Below are 27,160 nucleotides of genomic sequence, written 5' to 3'. Positions count from 1 at the left end.
AATACATGGCAGCTATTTATATGCGCTCATTTCATAACAGTTTAGTAAATACTGGGTATGAGCACATTATTACAAAGGTTTTAGGCAGGTGGTGCCACTACACCGACGAAAATTAAATCTGAAAATACAAATAAGCATATACTACATAAATAAATGTAATTTTAAGTAATTGTGTTTTTGATCGTCATATTTTGTTACCTTCACACAGATTAACCGCCTCGTTAGCCGAACGGTTACCATGCTGAACTGCCACGCAGAGGTCCCGGGTTCGATTCCCGAGCTAGGACAAATTAGCCTACATTTATTTCTCTCGTAAGTTTGGGTGTAATTTGTGGTTGTGTATATGTGTGTAGCGATGGGCGAGTCCGAGTCATATAACTCAATTTACTCGAGTTACTCTCACAACGAATCAACTCGAGCTACTTTTTTATGAACTCGAGCTAACTCGATTCAGTGCCGCCCTGCCGAGCCGAATACTTCTTTGCACAGCGCATGTTCTACTTGTTGCCACTTGGCCGGTTCGGCGACTTTCGGAGCCCGCTCAGGCGCGGCCGGCCAATCGTGGCCAATTTGGTGAATCGTCAGTTCGAGTTCATATGAATATACGCCGCATCGCTCTTGCTACTCGTGACTCGCTATTGCGAGTATATTCGAGTTGCAACTCGAGCCAGCTATCACGTCAACTCGAGTAACTCGAAAAAAATACAACTCGGGATGAGTTGTATTCGCTATCGCTATCGACAGAGGAAATTTGAAATGTTATATGAGACATTTCATAACATTTACTAACGAGACGTTTAATAACGACGAAATGTCCGATTTCAAATTTCGTTCATAAGATAATTTTGTTGATGTACCTATCGAATGTTATTAAAATGGCCTTAGGGACATTTTGAGGGACCCGTTTGTCGTACGGGAAAAATACGTGTGTCCACGGGGCTACAAAAAAAGATATTCATCAAGTATACCTCAAGACCATCCCGATTAAATTTGTTTCCAAATAAAAACTTTGAGATCAGTCCATCCGTTTGGCAGCTACGATGCCACAGACCGACATACAGATATACCGATAGAAGCTTATGCGTCGGGGGTCTAAAATAGGAAGCATCGAAATTATGCGGTTGAATAGTGGTAACTCTGCTTGTTATGGCTCGTTTTTATTTTATTTAATTACTAATTTAGACTGCATAACCAACAAAATACATACACGTAACGAAAAAAAGCATAACTATGCATATTTTATACGACATTTGCGCCTTTTTTCGTTCCGAGGGCAGTATAGCTAAAAAGGTACAAACTAAATATAAAAGCGTTATACATATCGCACTTACAGGCTACCACAGTATGCAGTAGTGACAAGCTGGTTTTGTCGTTGTTGGTAAAAAGAAATTGGCAAACTGACGGTGTAGCAACGTGAACGAATTGTACGATTCGTTTTTAGAAGAATAGAACTCTATTGCACTTGAAAACTGCGAAAAGGTCGATGCCGCGCCGCTGCTATACCGTTTCCAAAGTCGAGGACAGGCTACTAAATATTAAATTCCTTTTTTTATTTATCATTTGGTTAAATTAATTAAAATACACCACTTCTCAAATTATTGAAATATTGTGAATACTACAATCAAGTCTGCCTGCCTGTCTGCCTCTGTGGCCGAACTGCCTCTGTGGCCGAGCGGTTACCATGCCGGACTGCCACGCAGAGGTTCCAGGTTCGATTCCCGGGCCGGGAGAAATATTTGTATGACCTACATTTGTTTCTCTCGTGAGTTTGGGTGTAATTTGTGGTTGTCTATATGTGTGTCCATGGCACCCGCGACACAGGGTTTCCCTAGTGCGGGGCTATGTTGAGTGTGTGTGTTATTATTATTATATTATAAGTCTCTCGTTCCTACCTCGTTCTTAATTGTTTGTCCAGCCTCCACCCTATTTCAGTTTAAATAAAATTAAAATTATTCTAATTTTAACAGTATTTTTAAATATTATTTTTTTATTTAATTTTAGATTTTGTTAGCCCCGAATGTGTACTAGCTAGCACTATAGTCAATATTTTCCAGTAAGGGTTATGTTTATTATGAACATTGTATATCAAAATGGTGCCGCATTATGAAGCGTTCTTAATTCTATGACCGCCACTGTACATAAGGTTTACACTTTCAAAGCAATAGGTTACACACTAATATAACTTTATTTTAATTTTATTTTTATTTTTGGTAAACATGAATCTTTTTAATTTAGTTTTGAACCTGAGTTGGGAATCTTTAAAATTTCCGAATCACATAGCCCATAAAACTATAAGTTTTAACAATTCTACCGACAGGACAGTTTTACTCAGGTTATCCGTTTATTTTAATAATATGCCAGACCAGTTATCTGGTGCCACACTAGGGAGTTACCTGTTGGTACTACGAGCAACGGAATTCACTCCGGTTACAACACAAAACCCAAACCAAAACTAACTTAGAAAATTTCATTTTCTAAATTGATCCTACCAAGAATTGAACCCGGGACCTCCTCATCCAGCACAGTGCAAACCATTGAGGTATCGAAATCATCTATAATATCCTCGGTGTTATGTAGAAAAGACGTAAGCGGCATTTCGTAGCTTTTTCAGGGTGCATGTTTTAGGTTTTAACGACTGTTACAAAATATTTATGCTCTGTTTTAAAATTAAATTTTGGTTCTAATTAAGTTTTAAAATGTAATTTATAACAGTCAATAAATATTTTAAAATGGTCATTAAAACCAAACACATGCTCCCCAGATAAATATACGAAATGTCGCTCTTTCTACGAAATACCGGCGATATGTTTAGTACCGGCCAATCCCCGCATAGTTTCAAAATATGCACCTATATATCGCTATGGGATCTATCTAAAGTTGGTATCTATTGTACTGGAGGATATCCATTAATTCCCTTTCATAACTATTAACCAAGTAGCCAAGTTAGCCCCTCACCGTCATATAGACGTTTATTTGGTCGGCGTGAAGTTAAGTGCAGAGCCATGTCACACATCGTGCTAACATCACAATGTTAGCACGCTCGACAGACTGACGGATGGCTAGTGAAGCCCCGCCCCCGTCTCTTGCGCGGTCCGTGTAAAGCGAGCGAGTCCGAAGATATCGAGTAGTCAAAATCAAGTCAAAGAATCATTTATTCCATAGGTAAAATAAATGTACCTACACTTGAAAACGTCACTTTTAAACTACTGTTTGTTCACTGCGCTGACTTCCCTGAGAAGAACGAGCAAGAAACTCTAGGGATTACTTTTTTCAAATAAACTTAAATGCTATGGAATACATTTTGAATCAAATTTGTGCGGAATCTGGAGCCATGTCGTCTTTCCATACATCTTTATTAACACGCGCGGAGGGGTCGGCAGGTGATCCGCTGGGTAAGGCACACTGTGCTCCACGCTACCGCGTAGATTTTTAAGCTTAAGGACATGTTCAGTTTTCTACAATAGATCTCGACGTCAGTAAATCTATATTTGCTGTTGAAAATCGACCAAATTTATCTTCATATTTTCTTAAATCTTTGTAATGAAGTTGAAATTATCCATTTATCGATCTGGTTCGTAAAAATGGATGTATCCAATATCTTCGGTGTCTTTCTATTTGAGTAAAAAAAACAAATAGACAGTATAATTGCAGCGTCCTGAATGAGTTCTGTATTCATTCTCTCCTACAGCACGCCCTTCTGGCGGCGGAAGTCTCCAGTAGCGCCCTGAGCCGAGCTCCGTGCCCACTTGGGCGCCCTCAGGCCCGCTGCTTAGCTTTAAGTTTATTTTAGGGGTTATGAGCCTTCAGCTCGCCCTTTTTCTCCGGTGGCGCAGTAAAGGCCATCAGCGGCCAACTGCAAAATATCGTCATAAAAAAAAAAGTTCTGTATTATTTACGTTCCAGCGGTCTCAGAGACCGCAGCGACCTTATTTTAGCCATTTTACAAAAACTATAAACAATAAACAGTTGCGCGACCTTGATGTCCTCGAGGGGGTGAAGTACTTCCCCTTAGTAGCCCTGTGACATTCGTCGCAAGCGCACATGTGTCTTTGTGTTTGGGGTCTCAGATTCCGCGCGCGACCGATCGTGTTCCAGAAAAATTCATGGAATGAAATTGAAACCTGGGTAAGTATTTCATGTTATTTGTACTATAGTACGAACAAAATCACATTATTGTATGTAATATATATTAAATTATTTATTATTTCACTATTTGTTGTAGACACAACATGAGTTACGAAGAATCAGAACGGCTTGCAGAGGAGGCGGAAACAGAAGATGAATTTCAAGATGTCAAACCATTGCTACTGATAACGAGTAGGTTATCGTACTACGTGCTCCTAAAAAAAGTTAGAAGTTTTTTATTTTGTTTTCCTTTTTATTTTATAAGAATAGAGATAGCACGTAGAACATCATGAAAAAAAGCATTCAAAAATATTTATGATTTTAGAGATCCTATAATAATGTGCAATTGATGACAATATTGATTGATCTCGATTATAATCTATTATAGTGTGCTTATGAACGATTAAGACAGAAAAGTTCATCTTATTTTGTTATTTTGTTGATTTTTAACGTTGTTGGTGTCATATGAGTAAAATTTTCAATTTTTATAGACTATTCAACTAATAAGCACAAATTTACAAAAATAATAAGTTAATAATGTTTTTTTATTTTCATTTATATAGATAAAAGATTTTCTTTATTATGTGCTACACAACGTCATGAAAATATTCGTTTGTCTTCTCAAACTGAACGCGTAAAGTTGCGGTTTCACAGACCGCACGCAACTGCTTATGTTCGGTACACGGGTGCGACCACTGGAAGGTTAACCATTCTTGTCACAGTAGGATCTCGGCTACATATACAATCCCTACGGTGATCAACTGCGAAGTGAGTACTTTAAGTGACGCGGGGCCGCTAGACCGCTGCCCCCGCGCTGTTTAAACCGCGCATTGACGCAGATCCGTCATTCCGTCGCGGGGCGCGGTGCAGTGTGTTAATCGCCTTACGTCTATGGGTAACGGGCGCAGTGACAGTGCCCCTCAAATCTTTGCGATTGAAACTGCAATTGTAATGGACAGGCCAGCTTACCATCAGGCGCACGACTTGTTCGTCCCGTCACTAGGTATTATGAAATAATAAAAAATGGTGCTCTAGGTAGTCCACACACGTGTTACTTTGGTAATGAATATAGGTACAAGGAATCTTAAGGCTGAGACCAGATAATTTGTCGATATTTCCTTTTTAGATTCATTTTTTACTATGGTAAATTTTCAATAGGGCCCAAGTTGCCAAAGCAAATTCTTTTGTTTTTTATTTATGTCAAATGAGAAGCAATGTTTAGTAACATGTCTACTGTCTTTAATATGTTTAAAATAGAACTAATTGTTAGTTTTGATGATTATATTTAAAGTAGCTCATACTTATTTTCATTATTTCTTCCGCACAAAGCAACATTATGACTCGGCTTGACCTCTTCTTGAATTGTCCGGAATATTCTGATGTTTAATTGAAAATTATTATTTTACCTACTTTTTTTTCTACTTAGATCGTATAAGGGTGGTCTATACAAATACTAGGCCCTAATGTAGTAAGTACCCGGAAAGAAAAATCAGTTTGTAAAATACTTCATTTTTAAATATAATTTGGATATAATCAAAATATACAGGTTATATATTTTAAATATTTTCACACTTATAATTTCTAACACAGCACGTTGAATAAGTAACAAATAAATCGGATTGTATCGGGCGAACGATAAACGTGAAACGTTACCATTGAACGCTCTCATTCGTTGCGGTCCTTCATCACATTACGGTTCAAATTTCAATCGAAATACGTACGTTTCGATTTTAAAGTATGTGAACTGTTTTAAAAAATTGACGTGAACGTCAAAACACTAGAAAACTATAACTGAATTTACCGTTTATTTTGGCATTTTGATATACACTACAATTCGTCTAAAAAGAATTGAAAGTGCACCTTAAAGCCACTGAGGTAACCATTGACCTTTGTATTGGTAGGTCAATGGAGATAATGATATTTTTATCAATCGTTCAGATACTTTTACTTTGAACAGACACATCTCATTGACATTGTCTACATAACGTGTAAGTAGTCTTTGTATAATACCCATATAATACTAATAGACGTAAGTATGTTACATTATACAAACTCTTTGGCGTTTTACTAGCTATAAAAAGGAGTAATAACTACGAAGTTATCGCCAAGCTAATGACGACATTTCCTCGGCGACATCTTAAATCTTCGTAATTAGATAATGGAAAAACCTGAGAATAAGGAAAAACATAATATATAAGGAAATGGCTTAATTTTACATTGCGGCGGAAAGAAAGCGAAATTCGACTCGCTGCCGTGATAATTTCTTTCGCCTTCAGTCTATAGTAGTTGCACAGTTGTTCAGTCTAGAGATCTTTACAAGACGAGGATGGTGGGCGTGGATATTTTTTCATTTCGCTTATTTGTGAAGTAGAAGAAGAGAAAAGAACTGTAAAAGGAGAAAATATATTAGGGTTCATGATTTGTCGATAACTTTTTGGACAATATGAAACATTTTGAAATTATTTATATATTTCTATATATCCTACTTAGACTTATGACTTTTCCACTCGCATTATTCATAAAAATTTTGCCACTAAAATATCTAGCTTTTACATTGTACAAACAGTCATATTTTTACACCAAATAGATCAACTTTTCTTGAATCCTACACAACTTATTTCAAAGATGCTTGACCGCGCTACTACCCGCGGGTTCCGCCGCAATGTAAATTTGGGGCCATGGAAACATTTTTGAATATCTTAATCACCACATCATTTGGTAAATCTAGCACATCAATAATTCTGTTAAAAGCATATTGATTAAATAAGAAGTAAATATAGATTATTTTATAGAATAACTATATATAAATAACAACATTTATTATATTAAAAACAAATTACTGTAGGAAATGAAACTATTGTTTCCGGATCTAAATTATATTAAAAATGAAAAAAAAAGTTAAAATAAATAATTTGTAAAACATGTAGCGTAAAGTGGAATGTTCCTTGGAAAAAAATTAAAACTACAGTGTTTAATTAACTTTTGTAACAATAGTGAAAAATACGATAGTTTGCATTAATAACAGGCATGGTTGATGACGTTACCATCTCAGTCACACGTGACGACCATAGATATAGAAAAAAAGGGTACATTTGGTATGGGGGCGTGGTTCGTGTCGCCTCGATATGGTCAAAATGACCATATCTTGGTGACACGCGTTCAAACGTCGTCACAGTGGCGCGGCGATCGTTATGCGCATAAGAACTCCCGTAAAACTTGAAAATGACAGTTTGTAGCGTAAAACTCTGTAAAAATCGGAGTCAAAACAATAATTTCAAAATTAGCGGGATAACGTACCACCGGTTAGTTACATGTTTAATCAATATTTCTATTTTTATTCGAATTTCAATTTTTTACATAGAAATTTCTAGACACGAACGTAGTGATGTTCGTTGACGATGTTCATCGACTATCGATATTTTTATCAAAAAATTTGTTTTTTTTGGTGTAATTTTTATGATTAAAGTGTGTTATATGCCGAAGCGAAAGCATTCATGTGAAAATGAGCCTTTCGAAACTTTACATAACTGTTTTTCATAACCAGCTACTAAACAACATCTCTTTTTGTGGAGCAAATGCAAAATAAAAAGGCTTTATTTTACATGTGCATGCAAAATAAATTACAAACAACGATGAAAAATTTATATAATTTTCTAAAAGAAAATTAGAGAATTTTTGCAGAAATACATAAAGACAACAATTTATTTAATTTAATTTGTTAAGGGTTCGAGTTACTCTTGACAGTGACAGCCCAAAGTTTGACATGAACCTGCTAATACAAGTGCCAGTGTGGTTATGAAGGGTTTTTGACTATTAAAGACAGCCACAGGTGTTTAACTATCGATTAGGTAGGACCACAACCCTAGTTGAGTAGCGCCAGACTAAGAATAATAAGTCTAACCATTCGCGGAGCGATTTCCACTCACGCCCGCTGCGGCTGCGGAACAGGGGTTTTATTTCAATACTCACGACACGGCAAGTTTGTGCGGGCACGTAGCCGCTGAGATTGCGGAACGGACTGGAAACTTAGTGGGAGATGATCGCAAGTCGCGCGGTTAATAGGGAACTCACACCCCCGCGCCTGCACCACATTGCGCTTGAACCGACCGCCAAAGTGCGCGGGTGACGGCGGCTGCCGAGTCGCCACTACGGGCGTAAAACGCATCGTGAAATGTGCTACAAAATTTTACATGCTTAACTATTACTTTCAACGGTGGGCGCGGCCGGCGGACGCGGATGAGAACCGCTCCGTGAGTTCGTAGTGTAACGAGAAATGAGTTTCAGCGCCACGTAACGCACAATAGTTAGCTATTATATACTAGTAGTATTTTTACTAAAACGCCACCTGATGATGAATGGCTGAACCAGGATGAAAAAAAAACTGAAATGTTGCAATATAAATCTTACTGAAGTGACTGTAAGTTTAATTTTGTTCAAATTGAAAATTGTATTACGTCGTTTTCATGTTTTAAGCTCTAACCAATCAAAACCGTTAAATTATGGTAGTAGATAATAGAGCGTAAAGTTTGAATTGCACACAAGCTAAAAAGGGGCGACATCGGTACCCGATCTTACATACCCTCATGACATATCTCCCCTTTTTTTCTATATCTATGGTGACGACGGGACTTGCAAAGGCCCTGAAACGTTGGTTCGTTTGAAAAAACAAATAAACGCGATTTAATAAAAAAAATTAGTTTCATTTCCTATGTGTAACAATCGCAAAAACCTTAAAACTCGATATGAATAAATTACTACTCTCGCAAAACAATGTTAAATAATAAAATACTTTTTTAAATATATTTTTATGATTTTGTCATAGTGTCATAAAATAGAATAAAATGGACCAAGAGAATATTCGACATCTTTAGAGGAACGTTTTTAATACTTAGTTCCCTTAGTTTCGTAATACTTAGTTCGTGACTGATTTTCGCAGCAAATGAGACAGATTACATTTTTCTTAGAGTTCTACAAGCAGACACTTGGGAAAAATTCTCGTTCCATTGGATGTAGGTATTATAGTCTCATTGTCTACATTATTATGTTAGTATAACCTTTAGTAACCCAAAAAAAAAAAACATAACAATATAAAAATGGTAACTGTTTTAAATCACAAAAATAAATTATTTTTATATTATTAATAGTGTTGCTTCTAAATGCAAATTAGGTATTTATATTTGGAACATAATAACGTACGTAAGTACTAGTTTAAATAAATAAAATAATTATTATGAACAAAATATCCTATTTTGGAAGAATTACTTTCCTATTTTATTTAATCAACTCATGTTTTCATAAGTCATACAGCGTCAGATTGACTACGACGCGACGGTCAAATTAACCAAAAATATCCTGTGTATCCAAAGCAAGACTTTGTTGTTCAATGTTGTTTGGAATGCCTACTAAGTAGTCTTAAATTATGTTCAGTTTCAAAGTTTTGTGCACTATGCCGATAATTTAAGCACTTTTAACGCACAGACATTTTTATATATTTTCTAGTAGTAGAGCTCCTAGTGAAAGAGTTCCTCCACGGAATTTCTGCTGCCAAACGGCAATATGAGCATTACTCCGCTCCGGTTTTCAATGGTAAGAGTGCAGGTGAAACTACAGGCACTTGAGACTCGTCAACTTATGTCGTAGTGACAGTGCCCCTCAGATCTATGTGATTTAAAGCCCTAAGTGGCACTGCTACTGTGTCGCTTACCACCATTCCTGTCACTTAATATCATAAAAAAAAGTATGCGTAGATATTTTTGCTTACTTTGAGCGTTCAGATAATTTTGAGCCTATAATTTAAAATTTATGATATCTTTGGAATCATTTTGTAACATAATTTTAATCTCTTTTCATTATATCAGTTTTAAGCTGATGAGTGAAACAATAACGTCGTCGTGTCATTTTGTTTCTCATATAAATTGACTGTTTTATTACATTTTTGTCAAAAAAGTGTCATATTGTAATACCCTTAAGTGCCTCCCGAATCACGCAATGCTTTGCGCACTGCATGATTGGGGAGACGGTATTTTTACAAATGTTGATAGTGAATAGCGCTGCAGACAAGAGTTCCCTGCAAAAGTATGAATTTTCTGGTATCAGTCTTAACTGTGCCGAAATATTCACAATATTAAAATTCCAATGTTATGGCGACAACTTGAAAACAGATAAAGTTGACTTAACCAGATACATTCATAAACTTTATCATCTTGTAAAATAATCACACTATATTTTATACAAATTAATGTAAGTACACAGTGCCTAGAGTTTATTTTTGATGAGACGATATATGAGCACCTGAAGTTTTACAACTTCACTTTATAGAAGCGCATTTTTGTACATTTTTGTTGCCAATAAATTTCATATGTATTTTAAAGGTATCTTTAAAAAAATAGTTTATACCCAAAAAACTCTTCAAACTATGTAACATGCAACAAATTCATTTACATACTATTAATATAGTACCCATCGATAAAATACATTTATATCTCAAAACATTTCGTTTCCGTTTTAATTTTCACATTTTTTATTCACTTCCTTTTATCCTTTAATCTTTATATCCATTTATCCTCTTTCCTTGGCAGTAATGGTGTCTCTTCTTTTATATCTTTTGATGGGCTGTCTGGACGGCCTGGTTTAACAGATGCGTACGGTATTCCGGCTAAATCAGACGATAAAGGGTGATAATATTGTCGATAACAGAATATAGCGCTGGTGTAGCCTAATACTGAGCCCACCAGGATATCTGAAGGGGAAAACCGAAAAAAAAGTCAGTAAAACAGACGTAATTCGAATTTACACAAATATAGCAAATTTGCAATGAAATTGGTAGTATGACTTATGTGTCAGGTATTGTGTGTTTGATGAGTGAGTGATGACCAAATGTCGTACGATTTTTAAGCACTGGGTTTCGAGCCACTGCTACTTTGCAGTATATGATTGTACCACTTTTTTTACAGCGTAACATCGTGAACATACCTGCACATTATGAAGTTAACATGATAAGTTCCCAACTGGGTCTCTACTTAAAACGAGATAGAGTAGCGACGACGGCGCTCAAACGTATCGTGTCTGATGGCCCTTAGTTAAGATCGTGTGTGAGACTTTTTCGGCAGTGTTTTATGTAAATTCCTATTTAATACATACCCTGCCAATGATGATGATAGTCACAGCTCCGTGACATAGCAATACAGGCAGCGGCAACCAGCGGCGCAAATGACGTCACCACTCTAAGTCCACTGCCTCGACGTCGCGACAGTACCCCCAGTCGCCCGCATAGCCACGCTGACGCCATACCCAGAGAGCAGAAGGACACTGTAACAAAATCCAGGTGTAGTCGGCTGCATGAGGATAACTCCAACTGCGGCCCTCGAAGCGATTTTGGACCTGCGACCCCTCCCACTGTTCATCAGACAGGAAGCGGCGTCAACAGCAGTGCGTCTAAACAGAATCGGCCTTTGGAAGCACATGAGAACCCCACACACAGAAATCCTTTATAAGACTGTCAATGAGGAACCGCTACTGGAGGCAGCTGTGGATAGGATCCCAAAACATCTACATATATCTTTAACAAAAAATACAAGTTACAATTGTTTGAAGATCCCAATGAAGAATTGAACCCCAGGGAGGTCCGCGTCTTCACTGATGGATCTAAAACAAATTCAGGAACAGGTACTGGGGTATTCTCAGAAGACCTCAATATCAAGGATATCAACATCGCTTGGTGACCACAACACAGTATTCCAGGCTGAATGCACGGGCATCAAGTTGGCGGCAGAAGCAATCATAGCGAGAAGAGTAAAGAATCACTCCATTCGAATACTCTCTGACAGTATGTCAGTACTTCAAGCACTGAACAGCTATGACATAAACTCAGGGCTCATTTATGAGTGCCATCAAGCACTCATGGAGATATGTATACAAAACCACGTAACTCTACAGTGGATTAAAGGACACAGCGGCTCACGTGGCAATGACGCAGCAGATAAAATTAGTCAGAAAAGGGTCGGAGACGGACGCTATAGTGTCCCTCCCCTACCAATAGTCCAGAACAACTATACACAAAGGTACAAAATCTTCACATAATAATACATGGTCCACCCTTACGGTTTGTAGACAGGCGAGAGAAGCACTCCCAACGCTCAATGCCAGTCTATCACGAATATTAATTAAACTCAAAAGGCAAGAGCTTCGCACTCTAACTGCCGCCTTAACGGGTCGTGGTCCATACAACAAACACCTTTTCAATTTAGGTATCACAGACAGCCATCTAGAGGAAACGGCTGTGCACATCCTACTACAGTGATCCGGCGTGGCCAACTACAGGGTGAAGTACCTTGGAGTGCCAAGGTCGCTCCCCGAAGTCTTCAGCAAACCGACGAGGCTGCTGAGATTCTTGGAGGAGCTTCGGTGGCACGAGTATAACCATGCACCCAGCACACGCAAAATAGGCGCCTCGACATCGAGTTGCGGACACCAGCTCATTACACCAAGTACCAAGTACCAAGCAGCAAGATCCAGGTGTACTGACAACATACTGATGGTAAGATTGGCATATAACACGTATATCCTAAACACAGCGCGTAGTGAAGACTGAAGGCAAGTAAAATACATACAATTAAAAATAAAAACAAATACTTACAACTGCTATGTCCGCTGGGGAAAGACTTCCGTCCCTCCATGATTAGATCTGGATCTCCCGTACACTGCAAGTCCACAGTCTCTATACCATCAGGGAAGCAGCGGTAAAAGAAGTCTGGACGGGGTCGGCCTAAAAAATTATTCACTTTTATTTAAACTATAACATTTTGTTCCCTGACGTGCTTCTATTTTCTTATTAACATATAAAAGTAAGACTGCCTAAATTAACATCTCACCTGCTATTAATTTGATAGCATCAGTTACAACTCCATTGATACCGATTGCGAGCGACCATGCCAATAGTATCTAAAACAAATACGAATGGCGATTGTTTTTGAAAATTATTCGAGATAGTTAAAATGATTATTAATGCATTCAAGATACTTAAAATGTTTATTAATGCAATTTAACTATAATTATATCATTGATTATTTCGATGGAATAGCATTTAAAAGAAGAACTATAATTATTATTATTTAAATATTTTATTGAAAAGTTTTCCAAATATACTATATTTACTAATACTATCTTGATGAATTACAAAGGCCATATTAGATTTATTTAAATGTAAACTAAATAAATATTCAGACAAACCGACCTCAATACTGTTATATCAATTACAAATCTAATTAGACACAAAATTTTGAGTTCACTCAAATCAGACCAATAGTTTGTGCTTAAATGCTTAATTACAGCCCACCCATGGCCATAGCACTAATAATACACAATCATATCATCTGGACTGAACTGCATCTGACAGGACCAATTTGAAACCCCACTTGCTCAAACTTAAGTATGTCTTAAACCAATGCTTGCCAGCAAAAGACACTCTCAATGCATTGCGTTAAGAGTGTGTTATCAGTTTAAGCCTGGTTTAAGACATACTTAAGTTTAGTGCAAGTGGATATTAGTCATTTGTTAACCTACTTCTAATGCATCCACACAGTCATTGCAAGCCGCCCAAGCGAGCAACGACAGTATCCCCGGAGCGGCAATTACGATAGCCCAAAGCACCCCAGCGGGCACCAGAGAATCGCGACGCGGATACTTGTATGACGTCTCCATTTCTGACTGGTGAATCACACGGATAAACGGGTGCATAGTTTCCATGTAGCTGTAAAACGCAATTAATAAATAAATATGTAATCAATGTACAGAATAATTTTACACTCACTATATTCAATTAGTATATCAGAAGATTCCACTGCAATTCAGCTGGTGATTCTACAGCACAAATTAAATACTTGCTTATTAATTTTGGTTAAGGGTGTTTGCACAATCAAGTTCCACACAAACATGTTTGAATTCTGTAAAGGACTTTTTTAATTGAAGAACAAATTTAGAAAATTCCGCTCAGAGGTTCGAAATGCTTCAAAACAGTTATTTGTACACCACTAAGGTTATGATGATAGGACATTAAAATTCTGATTGAAACTATTAAAATAAATGTATAGTTTCAATGGTTTCTTTGAAAAATGTATCTTAAGGGTATGAAATATAGGATACAAGTTAGTATCATAAACCATATTCTTGAGATTTCTAAACCTGAAACTTGGTACAAATATGCTTCAAAGCCATTAGTTTATCATATCCACTAATTAAACAGTAGTTTAAATTAATCATTACAAAACCACAATCTTAAGCGCCATTAGATAAGCTTTTTTTATTCTATTTTAGGTATGACATCACAAAAATTACTATTTGTAGAGTCCCACCAAATTGGTATTGATATATTTTGGTACAATTATTTTATACTATTAGCAAATATAGAGATAACTAAAACTACAATAAACCCTAATCTATCTTATCAACTTGTTTTATATGATAATAAATAAATAAAGTTAAAAAATAATTTATGACTGAAAATCCTTAAAAATATTGGTGATTTTCAATAAAATGATGTCAATCAACTTTTTTAATTTTGCGCCCAAAAATGAGAAATGAAAACTAATACTCAAAAATATGACAGTGGTTGAGGATAATACCTCAAAGTCCAAAGAACATATTTTATGTCAATCTACAGGTGCAAAACAACTATTAAATTTGGAGATAATAGAGCTTTCAAATAGGAAATTAAACAAAAAAATAAACACCTAATAAGAAAAATATTCTTAATATCGTTCATGAGACCTCAAAATCTTATTTTAACTGAACTTGTAATATTATCAAATTTAAACATACAATATACCAGGTAAAATCATAACACAATGTGCAAAGCTAATTGAGTATGTGACTGTTCTTGTTTTGCAATGAACCACATAATTGATCTATAATTTCTATGTTGAATTATAAATAGCAATTAAAATAAATAACCATTTATATATTACTATTATTTATTACTATTATTGCGATATTACCTAAAAGATAAGTATATGTGTTGATATTATAATAGTAAGAAAGTAAGTAAGTAACGAAAGCACTTGTGTTATGGAAATCGGAAACCCGACGGTACCACAAATATAATATTATAGTACATGGTACTTGGTGCAACGGGCTGGTTTCCGCAACTCGACGACAAAGCGCCTATTTTGCGTGTGGTAATATAATAGTATTAAAAATATCAAATTTCAGATTCTTCAGTAAAACTTTTATCAAATATATTTCGTGAAATATTGTTAAGTACTTGACACATATCGGACCTTGAAATCGAAATGTTACGGCTCGGAATTGTTAACATGAAATTGCAATAATGGGAAATTTTTCATACGCATGACCCGCGTAAAAAAAATTTAGGCAATAAATAACATATTAATTGTAGGTAAAAAATAGGATGTGCTATATAAAACACGTAAAGCGATAACTGGTACTGCTATACAGAGATCAGAAAACATTTTTTTTTAAACATTTCAGTTATAAAATACGAAATTTGTAAAAACTTAATACGTGTACCGTAAGGAGGGATCTTACCAAAATGCAGTGAATAGTGCGACACGAAGAAATATTTCAATAAATAAATTTAAGTTCGTCGAACGTATAAACGGCATTTTGAACACTAAACCGTGTAAATTGAAATATAATGTAATTATTTTCTTTTGAGGCGTTATTAGACGTAAGATTTAGAAGTTTTGTCAAAATGATGATCGTTCGGAAACCGAATTGTCATTACGTCACACAATGTTTTTAAAGGTCATCAGATACAGCTTGAATTTACATAATTATAATAATACTCGTTGGATCATAATGGAATAGGATTGTTTTTATCGTAAGCATCATAAAGTTTAATAATTTTAATATTAAGTGTAAAGATGGATGTGCTCTTGACCCTGACACTAAAATTCTATTGGTCGATAAGTCGCAACCGCGAGTCACGAGTCTCGAGTAGCTGCTACCTAATTCTACAGGTAGTGTTTTTAAGTAACCAACTGAGATACCGTCAGCGACTCACACTCCTGTCTAACATTAAGTCGAAATCCCATTGCGTAATATTATATAAAGTAAATTATTTCGGCTCTAACAAATTCTAATGCAAGTGTTTCAGTTGTTTAACGTTTAATATAATAATATCTAGCGTCAAGTTTAAGTATAATTTGCCAGAGTCCTAACTTTTTAACCTATAACATTTGTTTGAAAAAAGCAATAAAGAATGAAATATGAAACTTACGAGGATAAAACGAGCTGTGCCCATTGAGCAGACAAATTTATATGGGTCTCATACATATTCATCAATAATGCAACGAATAATATGTTGATCTAGAGTCATAAGTGTTACTAGAATTGGTACCACATTAGTACTGAATGCCGACGTACACATGTGTATATACGTACAGGAGACAGAAAAAATTATAATTGTTATGATTTTCTTAATAATTACACGTTATCAGTTAAATTACATTCATGTAACTTTACATTAAGTAAATAAACATTATTATTGTGTATTTTATAGGAGCTCCACTGCTACTAAAGAGTAGTGTGAGCGAGTGTCCTTGCTTTTGTTATGTTATACATGTGTGTGTGTGTGTGTGTGCTTTTCTTCAAAGAATTAATGAATTGACTGCGGTTCAGAAAGAATTCAGATCAGTTTAAAACTGTAGTGAAGCAAAAACTTTACACTAAAAGTTATATTATGCAGTTTTTACGTATGTACTTGGATAACAAAAATCCGCGGTAGTGACCCGTTTAGCTTTTGCAGGTAGTCTCGATCTAGGATGTTTAAATTAAAATATTGTAATGATAAATGCATTCAAATGTATACATATACATCCTAAACATTTGTAAATGTAAATATTTACAAAGGGCAACACCTATTTCTTGCACATTCTTCTCAGGGGAATTTGACACGAATAGAGATGGATCATGGATAAATATCAGTGTGATAAATACTCAGTAGAAAGATAAACATGGATAAATATCCATGTTTATCCATTTTTACTCGATATTTATCCAAAAGAGTGGATAAGTATTTTGAATCGTGGTTTATTATTTATATTTAGTAAAACAACGTATATTTTTAAGCTTAATTGTAAACATTGATATAATTTAGTAGCATGTACATGTAGCATATTGCTTGTTATACCTTTTTTCTATACGCAGTGATAACAAGAATCCTTTTAATTACCCTAAATCCTTGTGTTTTTGCGTGAACCTTATTATTATTTAAATGCGTAGTTTGTTAAAAGAAATTGTTATTAAGTTGGTCCGTATTTGTTCATTTGTTTTATTTACATCTGTTTAGCTTAGTATATAGAATAAGGACGCTCCCTCACTGAGAACCTTCGCCTGTAATGTAACATTCAAGATTCGTTTGCGAGCATTACAAAGTACCTCCTTCACCGACGAGCATTCGCCTGCAATGTAACATCTAAGATTGGATTAGAATGCGATTCCAGCAGAGAAATGCGAGGTAGCAAGGCGTGCGTAGTGCCTTTGAGAGCTCACAAGTGCCCGCGGGAGCCAGGAGTGCCCGCGAGAGCCCACGAGTGCCCGCGAGAGCCCACGAGTGCCCGCGAGAGACCGCGAGTGCCTTTGAGTGCCAGTGAGTGCGTTGAAGTGTCTTGAGTGTGTTTGAGCGTCTTTGAGTGTCTTGAGTGCCATTTTTTTTTATTAATAGGCACACCAACAGTTACAACAATATTTCATTCATTAGACAACATCGAGAAAAAGCTTAATCTAATTGCTTAACCAATTACAGGTGAGCACCACATGCGAAAAAATTAAATGTGTAACATATGCTCAATATAGAATATAAAAACAATGAATACCAAAACATATTACTTTTTAAGTTAGTTACCTAAATAACAAAAAATATTTTTTCTATCTATTATTAAGAAAGTGTACAATTGAGTTTTTTAACCCTGGGAGTGAATCATAGAAAATATCCACATGTTTGGAGCAGTCATTATACAAACTAGACATTCGAGGCACGGGGGAGTACGAACCCAGTACTGTTCTACGACGTGGCGGGTGAAAAGGCTTAATGCGAAATCTGGGACGTTTAGGGGGAATTCTAAAATTTAAATTACCAAGTAGTTGTGGGCAGTCAACCATATTGTGAATGAGCTTATAAAGAAAAACTATATCTAATAATTCTCTGCGCTTTGAAAGAGGAGTAATTTTAAAATGTTTAAGTCTTTTGTCGTATGATTTTATTTTTTTTGACAACCCAGCAGAGAAAGACAAATGCCATAAAAAGCGCTTTTGAACACGTTCTAGGTGCAATGAATTAACAGCATAATGGGGTCGCCATACCACACTGCAATATTCGAGTACACTCCTAACTAAACTGTTGTATAAAAGTATTTTCACCTTAGCACTGCGAAAGATTTTTCCGTTTCTCAAGACAAAACCTAGCATCCTGGACGCTTTGTTAATAGTTGACTCAATATGCGGTTTAAAAGTTAGTTTTTTGTCAAATATGACGCCCAGGTCCTTTACACAGTCCATCTCTGCAAGAACGGTGCCCTCTAAAGTATACACTGCTGGAAACACATGTATTCTACGAGTAAATTTAATAAATGAACATTTGCCAGTGTTCAGAAACATGCCATTAGATTTGCACCATATGCGAAATCTGGGACTGTTAAGGTCATTTTGTAATAATTTATAATCCGTCATTGAATTGATTACCTTAACCAATTTAAGATCATCGGCATACAAAAATGGTGTTGAAAATTTAAAAACTCCTGGCAAATCGTTTATAAATACATTAAAGAGAATAGGACCAAGATGAGAGCCTTGAGGGACTCCAGACGTAATGTTATATATTGCAGAAGCAAATCCATTTACTACCACGTAGAAATATCTATTTCTCAGGTAAGATGCAAGCCACTGCAACATGGTGCCACCAAAACCGTACATAGTCAACTTCTCTACAAGAACACTATGTGAAACCTTATAGAAAGCCTTGCTGAAGTCAGTGTAAATGACATCAACTTGCGCACTCGAGTCAACCTTGCCAATAATTACATCTACAAAGGTCGCCAAGTTAGTAGAAGTGGATCGGCCCTTAGTGAAACCATGTTGGTGATCGGACAAGTATTTTTTAAAATAATTTTGAATATATGGACAAACAAGGGCTTCCAAAAGCTTAGCAAACGACGACAGAATTGAGATTGGTCTATAATTTCCTACTAGTTCAGCGTCCCCGGATTTATGGATTGGAACTACCTTGGCCATTTTCCATTCTGTTGGGAAAATTCCGGTGCTAAGTGAGACATTATAAATTCGAGTTAAAGGAAAAGCTAGAGTCTCGGCGCAATTTGAGATAAAAACCGGGGGAATCCCATCAGGACCGGCACCTTTAGATTTATCTAATGACTTGAAAAACTTTATGACTTCAGATTCGTTAATAAAAATCCTTGTAAAAGAGTCATGGTTTTTGCAAAAATATCAGCAGTACTAAGGTTCTGAACATTACCGTGGACTATTGAAGATTCATCTTCATACACTGATGTAAAGTGGCTAGCAAACATGTTGCAGATTTCTTCACCATCCGAACTACACGTGTTTCCATCACTCATAGCAGCAGGATAATTACTTTTACCTCCCCTCTTTTGCTTATAGTAAGACCAAAAATATTTGCAATTTCTAGTGATATTTGTTTCTAAGAACCTGATGTACTCATTATAATTCAATCGAGCCACCCTCTCGCTTCGCATACTCAAACATTTAAGCTCTAGTTCATCTCTAGGATTTCTATATTTTTTGAATCGCCTGCGCACATTTTCCTTTTCGGCAAGAATTCTGATCAGTGGTCTACTAAACCAGAAAGGAAAATTTTTTTTCTTAGGTTTGGTAATAGGAACAAAATCACGGATAGTTTCATTAATGAAAGTATAAAAATTAGAGATCATCTCGTTAACATCTTTACATGATGCAAATAATTCCTCCCAGTCAAAATTAGCTAAATATTTATTTAACGAAGTATAATCAGCGTTATAAAAGTTAAATCTAGGATGGTCATTGTAAATAAGTTGCTCCTTACCTACCAGAGGAAGAACGATGTGAAGAGGAGGATGAAACGAATGCGCGTTCAACAAAACTTCACAAGATTTATCAACCGTACAGGATGCATTTGACAAAACGAGATCCAAAATCTTACCGTAGCTATTCACTATAAGATTGTGTTGCTTCAGATTGTTCAAATTTATAAAATTTAGTAGTGACTGCTCCAAAGATGTAATTCCAGTAACTTTACCCTTCTGATAAAGCTCAGACCATGTTATTTTTCTCAAGTTAAAATCACCAACAATAAATATGGGGGAATCCCATTTATCAAAAAACATATTACAATTTTTAAGGAAATCATCAAGAGTAATTTTGGTGGTAGGGGGTCCAATGTACACCGCACAAATGACTAATTGTTTTATACCAGTGGAACTTGACGCGTCTAAATCAATGGATATCCATAGATCTTCAGTCAAATTATAGTCCGAAACAACAAGCCTTGAGCGGTATCTGTTAGACACCGCTATCATGACACCACCACCGTCATCCCTATTTCTGTGCACAGTAGTCCCCCTATCCCGTCTGTACACTGTATAATCATCACTAAAAAGCTCAGAGTCAAAATAATCGTCACGCAGCCAGGTTTCAGAGATAATTATTATGTCGAATTTTGAACAGCAGACATTACGGTAGAAAGAATGAGTTTTAGTTTTCATACCACCAACATTCTGATAATATATGTTAAGACTAGCGAATTTTAGGCTTATTAATTCCATTACATGCCAAAATAATATTTATAAAAGAATAATACAATGTTACTCCAGATTATCTAAAGTCTGCTTATCTTTAACAAGTATATAGGTAGAAGTTTCATTTTTGCGCATAAAGATTTTCCCATTTCTAACCCAAAGGAATTGGTACTTCTTTGCCTTCTTAACCTGCCGAGCAGCTGCATGTAGATCTTTGTTTGCAGGGGAAAGATGTTCAGTGACAAAAATCGGATTCTTTTAGCGCTCGCGAGTGCCTTTGAGTGTCTTTGAGTGCGTTTAATGCCTTTGAGCGTCTTGAGTGCCCTTGAGTGTCTTTGAGTGTCTTCGGGTGCCTTTGAGTCTTTTAGTGCCCGCGAGTGTTGAATGTGTTTGAGTACCCGCGATTGCCTTTGAGTGTCCGCGAGTGCCTTTGAGTAATTTTGAGTGCGTTGAAGTAAAATGTCACTCGCAGGCACTCATAGAGACGCGCTGGCACTCAAAGGCACTCGCTAAAAAAATATTTTTAATATTGTTATATAAAATATTTTTTTATTGGCGTATTATGTGTACGGACATGATAAGAACGATAAGAATGTGTGTTTTATTTTATCTGTGCATTTGTAAAATTAAGCTAGTGTTGTCGAATTTTGTTTGTGAGAGATCATAGTGGCCAAGCATCGAGAATACACTCGAAGTGGCCAAGATAGTGGTCAAGTTGTGCCACTATCTTGGCCACATCAACTGCATTTGATTTGACTGCTGGCGTGTGCTCTCCCGGCCCTCAAAAAATGGCAGAAAGTTTTGTTTGAGAATTAATGCAACTGAACTGTTATTGGTAACTATAGCTGCCAATGACGTTGTTGCACCCAACATTATTAGCAACTATGGTTGCCAAAGAAAAACAATATTGCCTCTGTCCACTTTTTTCTGCTTAAGCCCGCTCCATATTCTTGACAAATTCTTCACGAGAACAGCCAAATACGAGAGTGTAGTGATCATATTCGTTAAATCTCGCCTATGTTCGTGTGGTCTCCACTTCGTGTCGGTATTTCGGATACGAATCTAAGGACTCTCGTGTAGTTTTGTATTTGCGCGAGACCCTTTCCTCCACATTCCCGTCATGGCAGTCCGCCGGCAGTAACCGCAGTGTTCTGTTGCGATGAATTGATGTCATCCACCACCTGTGTCTAATCCAACGTCTCTTAATAAGCTTTTTTTCTCGAATTAACAAAAAATTGTAATGTGCTATAGCACATAGTGCTGCAGCAACAGACATATCTAACACGTCCATCTTGTATGACTACCGAACGGACAACTGTGCGGCGAGAATGTGGAGAGCCACTTTCGGTCTTGTTCTGTCTCGGCGAGACCCGAGACCGGGATGTCTTGACGAGAATGTAGAGTGCACTTTATTCTAGTGCGTACCTCGAATCGCCTCCAAATTTTTGCTAGTATTTCTCAATATAACAGGTAATCACATGAAATTAACGGACATCCCTACCAAGCACAGATAAAAATAGAAAATAAATGTCAAAATTTCAACTTGTGGCGCGATTGTTGACGTTGAATCATAAGGTCGTATTCCAAAACTCTACTCATTGCTCAAGTCAGGACTTGAGTATGATTTAAAGCACTAGAAATAATATTCAAGTCCTTGCCAATAGGGTCGTATTTCCAGTGCTTGAAATCATACTCAAGTCTTTGCCTTTAGGGTCGTATTTCCAGTGCATGAAATTAGAGTTTATTAACTCGAGTTCTGAAAAACGGCCCATAAGGTCCGAACGTGACTCAAGTATCGCCGTGATCATCAATCAATGAAGCATTGCTTGAGCATTGATTCAAATCTTAAGCATTTCGTTTATTCTTGCCCAGTGCTGTACTCAGCTGAACTACACTCAAGTTTTAACTCAAGTTTGAGTTGGGATTATCCATTGTTTTATGCGATTTTCTTTCATTCATTCGTATTTGTCTATTAATACTTGATTGTATTGCCTCAGTTCTCTTTGCCTTTCATTATAGGAAGAATTTTAACATTGTCAAAATCAAATACGTTACGCTGAAATTCACTATTGGAAATGAAAATTATTTATTACGCTGATCGGAAGGGATATGAAAAACTTACACTGGCGGCGATGATCGCTATAATTCCTAAATTACTATGATAATACTATTGGAAATTTTTAAACTTAAGCAGTACTTAAGAAAAGTTGTTATTATCTATATGCCTATCAACAAAACAAAGCTTGTATTATTGAAACTACCTTGATTTTAACTTAGAAGTTTAAATTGTAACATTCTAGTAGGTCAAAGTCAAATAATCATTTATTCCATTGGTAAAATATTACACTTGAAAACGCCATTTTACAAGTTACTTTGAATGTAAGTTTTATACTTAGGAAATGATAATCTTAACATATACTCCGGATTCATATTATAATAAAATCATATACCTACAGTTCCCCATAAAAGAATCGTTAACTTTCATGATCCAGTACATACAAATATAGGCAAACCAGAATCTGTGTTTCAGGTGCGATTGGGTAACCACTGCTGTCTGATTTCACTCATCTGCTATGATAGATTAAATTAATTTGTTTACCAAATCTTCCATGTCGTACGGATCTTGTAGGTCTTTCAACATCTGAAGCAATTGAGTATGGTATTTGTCATTGATATATTTTGATAAAGATTAAAACTCTCAAATGGATTCATCGTAATCTTGTAATTTTTTCGCCGATTATTATTTACTCACGGACTTGACTCAAGTAAATACAGATTTTGACAACACTCAAGACAAGATTTTACAGTTGAGTACTGTTTAGGAAACAGTAAAACTGAAACGAATCTCAAGCATTGTTCTAAAATTTAGACGCAAGCTGTCACTTCCTCTGACATTACTCAGGTGAACACCGATTACAGACTACGCTTGAGTAATGTACTGGAATAAAAACTCCCCTTGAAATAATAAAAAATAAAAAGTATGGTTCAAAGCACTAGAAATCATACTCAAGTCCTGGCCATTAGGATCGTATTTCCAGTGCTTGAAATCGTACTCTAGTCTGCTCAAATCCTAACTTGAGCATTGAGTACAGTTCTGGAATACGACCCATAGACTATCCTATAAGCGTTGAGTGTTAGCCTTAGATTATTTTTTTCCATCCTATAAGGTGTTAGCTGAAGATTTCGACTGTAATGAATGCCATTACTATTTATTTTTGCAATTATTACCTATCAAAATGATCGTCAGGATGTGCTTTTTCTGAAGGTGTTAAAACTTTAACTTTTGATATCATATTGGAATCACAATCTTATTGGAAAAAAAGATCATCAAAGTGAAGGTCATTACACCTTGTGATTGTTTTTTAGAAAAAAATACTTATTCATTTATATAAGACTTTCGTGTAAAATATCACTCAAACACTTACAAATAAAAAGTCAATGCTCAAACACTTAACTTTATTCAGTATAGGTTGTATTAATAAAACCTTTTTTAGGTCGTTACATTCTGAATTTTGATAGGATTCGTAAATTTTCTACTTAAAGGATGGAAAAAAAAATTCCATACCTACTCTAAGATTTTCTTCCTCGCAACCTGTAGTTTATTCACACCATTTTCGCAAATTTTCCGCGAATACCGCCACTACCCGCGATTGTTTTTAATTCGTTTTAAAAATAGTAAAAAAGTATTTTCATATGATTCTAGTGTTAATCGATAGGTATTTAAATGCTCGTCACCTCTAAATATGTTTTGTTTTATAGATAAAATGAATATTCATAGTGGTTAAGCATTAAATCGTAAAACACTATGAAAATTTCTCAGAAGTATTCAGAGTACTCGGAAGTTAGCAAATAAAGTCGTCGTATTACAATCATAACTGTAGTCTAAATAAAAGCTACCTATGTGCTCTTATCGCTCATGTTATTTTTTTGCCGTAGCTTAATTGGTTCTCGAGTTTCAAGAGTTTATATTACACGCGCCATAACGCGGCTCCTAATGTAAACAACAAAAAAATGGTGAACGTGGCGTAACGACGTAAGCTCGCGCCTGAGCGTACAAGTGGATAAAGCGTCTCCCGTTGGTTGTATGGTCTAAGCTCCCGTATGGTTCTCGTCTTATTCTAGGGAGATATAAGATGAAATCGCAGACGACAATTACATGAGGGGTATAAAAGCAAAGCCGCTTCAGTCCAATATTTTCATTTTTTAAACTAGTCACACTAAATTGTAGAGCTCAAAAGCCAGAGTTTTCTTATTTAAACGTGAAAGTGCAAATTCGCCTCAATATAATACAAAAAGCACTTCAAAAGTACCAATCGCGTGCAAAACAGCTTCGATCCAAAATGTGTTCAAAGCAAATCCGCCTCGATCAAATTCGACCAATCAGAACCCACCATTTCAAAATTTCTAAGATGGCGAATCTGTTACTTTTCATAGTAAGTTGCGTGTGAACAGTGTCCGATATTTTTGTGTTTTTGTTGTTGTATTTTATTATTATGGAAGAAAACATTCAACCTGCCCGTCCAGGACAAGCTAGAAAACGTGTTAGAAATGAAAGTCGATGGCGGCGTGTACAGGAAAAGGCAGAAAGGTATTATAAAGTTCACTAATATTTCGCACGTTTTGGTATGGTGTGCAGCAATATTCAACAATGAGTTTAATGCTATTTTTATTAATTGCATCATTAAAATTTATTTTCAATAATGTTTTAAATTTCTTCTTTTGCTATAAAGGTCAATGTAATTTATTTTGAAAAAAAAAACATGTTATTATACTTTGTTTTCAATTTGGCTCTTGGTAACGGTTTTTTTTTTGCTTAAGGTATTCTGCTAAGAATCTTCCACAATTACCTGCATGCCAACACAATAAAAAAGCTATTTACGAGTGCAAAAATGTAACGCTGGCTGATGCTAAAAGATTTCATGACGCCTTCTATGCTAACAAAACTAAACATGCTCAAGATGCTTTTCTACTAAAATTCTGTCATATTACTGATGTTCAACGTCGTCGACCAGGAACAGGATCACAAGGTGGACGCCACGCAAATTATTCAACTAAACTATTCATAAAAAAACGGACTTCCACTGCTTTGCTGCACGTTTGTCAAGCATCGTTTTTGGACATACTGCAAATACCGCGTAATAGAATCCGTAGAGTTGCAGAAGTGTTCAGAAAAACTGGAGGTCTTGTGAAAGAGAATAGAGGTGGCGATCACACATCTCATAAAAATGTTCACAAACTGCAAGAAGTTAAAGCTTTTATAGAGTCTTTTAAGTGCATAGAATCTCACTACTGTCGATCTAGTACGGAAAGAAAATATCTGGATTCGGCATTAAATGTTAAAAAAATGTGGCGAATGTTTAATGAACAAGCTGAGAATCCAGTCAAGCAGTGCTATTTTCGAAGAATTTTTAACACTCAATACAATATTGGGTTTGGCAATCCAAGGACAGATGTGTGTTCAAAGTGTACAGAATTGAATGAACAAATTAAAAATGAAAAAAGACAATCCGATAAATCCAAATATATGATTGAAAAGACCATTCACAAACGCAAAGCTAAAAAGTTTTACGAACTATTAAATGAAAGACAAGATGGTATGTTAACATTATCATTTGACTGCCAGAAAAATCAAGTTCTCCCTAAAATACCAGACCAAATTACATACTACAGTAGACAACTCTATATCTATAATTTTGCAGTAGTTTTAGCAGTAGAAGGAAAGAAACTGAATAGAGATACGGTCAATTTGTATACTTGGAATGAAAATGAATACAAGAAAGGAGCTAATGAAATTGCTTCTTCCGTTTATCATCGTTTGAATGCATTAGATTTGAATGGAATTGAAACTTTGCGACTTGTGGCTGATGGGTGCGGAGCACAAAACAAAAATTCTATTTTTATTGGAATGTGCTGTGTGTGGTTATACAATGCTCCAGGTCATATAAAAAACATTGAACTTGTGTTCCCAGTACCCGGACATTCATTTTTACCAGCCGATAGAGTGTTTGGAAACATTGAAAGGGAGTTGAAACGAAAGGAAGTCATTGTACAACCAAAAGAGTATCATGATATTTTTAGTAACTATGGAACAGTTGTAAAAATGGAAATGGATTATGACTGGAAAGGTGCTTTACATGATATTGTTAAGCCGCCTGGTCAATGGCACTTTCAATTTGCACAAAGTAAGCGTTTTTTTATCAAATGATTTGGTAATAAGATCAAAGTCAAAGGAGAACTCCACTACACATCAGACTTTACACAATATAAAT

The 27,160-nt window shown here is 35.9% G+C and overlaps 1 protein-coding gene across 1 annotated transcript; it reads right to left on the bottom strand.

Moving 5' to 3' along the window:
- Positions 1 to 10,608: 10,608 nt before the first annotated feature.
- LOC113228496 (phospholipid phosphatase 5-like) lies at positions 10,609 to 15,846 on the bottom strand. Its single transcript, XM_026461828.1, has 6 exons — positions 15,667 to 15,846; positions 13,687 to 13,873; positions 12,996 to 13,065; positions 12,761 to 12,889; positions 11,266 to 11,433; positions 10,609 to 10,864 (listed from the first exon to the last, which is right to left on the bottom strand). Exons 1-6 carry the CDS (start codon positions 15,741 to 15,743, stop codon positions 10,674 to 10,676), a joined length of 822 nt encoding a protein of 273 aa, XP_026317613.1. The 5' UTR covers positions 15,744 to 15,846; the 3' UTR covers positions 10,609 to 10,673.
- Between the last annotated feature and the right edge of the window lie 11,314 nt (positions 15,847 to 27,160).

Source organism: Hyposmocoma kahamanoa, unplaced genomic scaffold (assembly GCF_003589595.1).
Source record: "Hyposmocoma kahamanoa isolate Upper Pololo Valley unplaced genomic scaffold, ASM358959v1 100021, whole genome shotgun sequence".
Classification (NCBI taxonomy): Eukaryota; Metazoa; Arthropoda; class Insecta; order Lepidoptera; family Cosmopterigidae; genus Hyposmocoma; species Hyposmocoma kahamanoa.
Note: the sequence above shows the minus strand (reverse complement) of the source record. Positions and strands in the feature narration are given on the sequence as shown.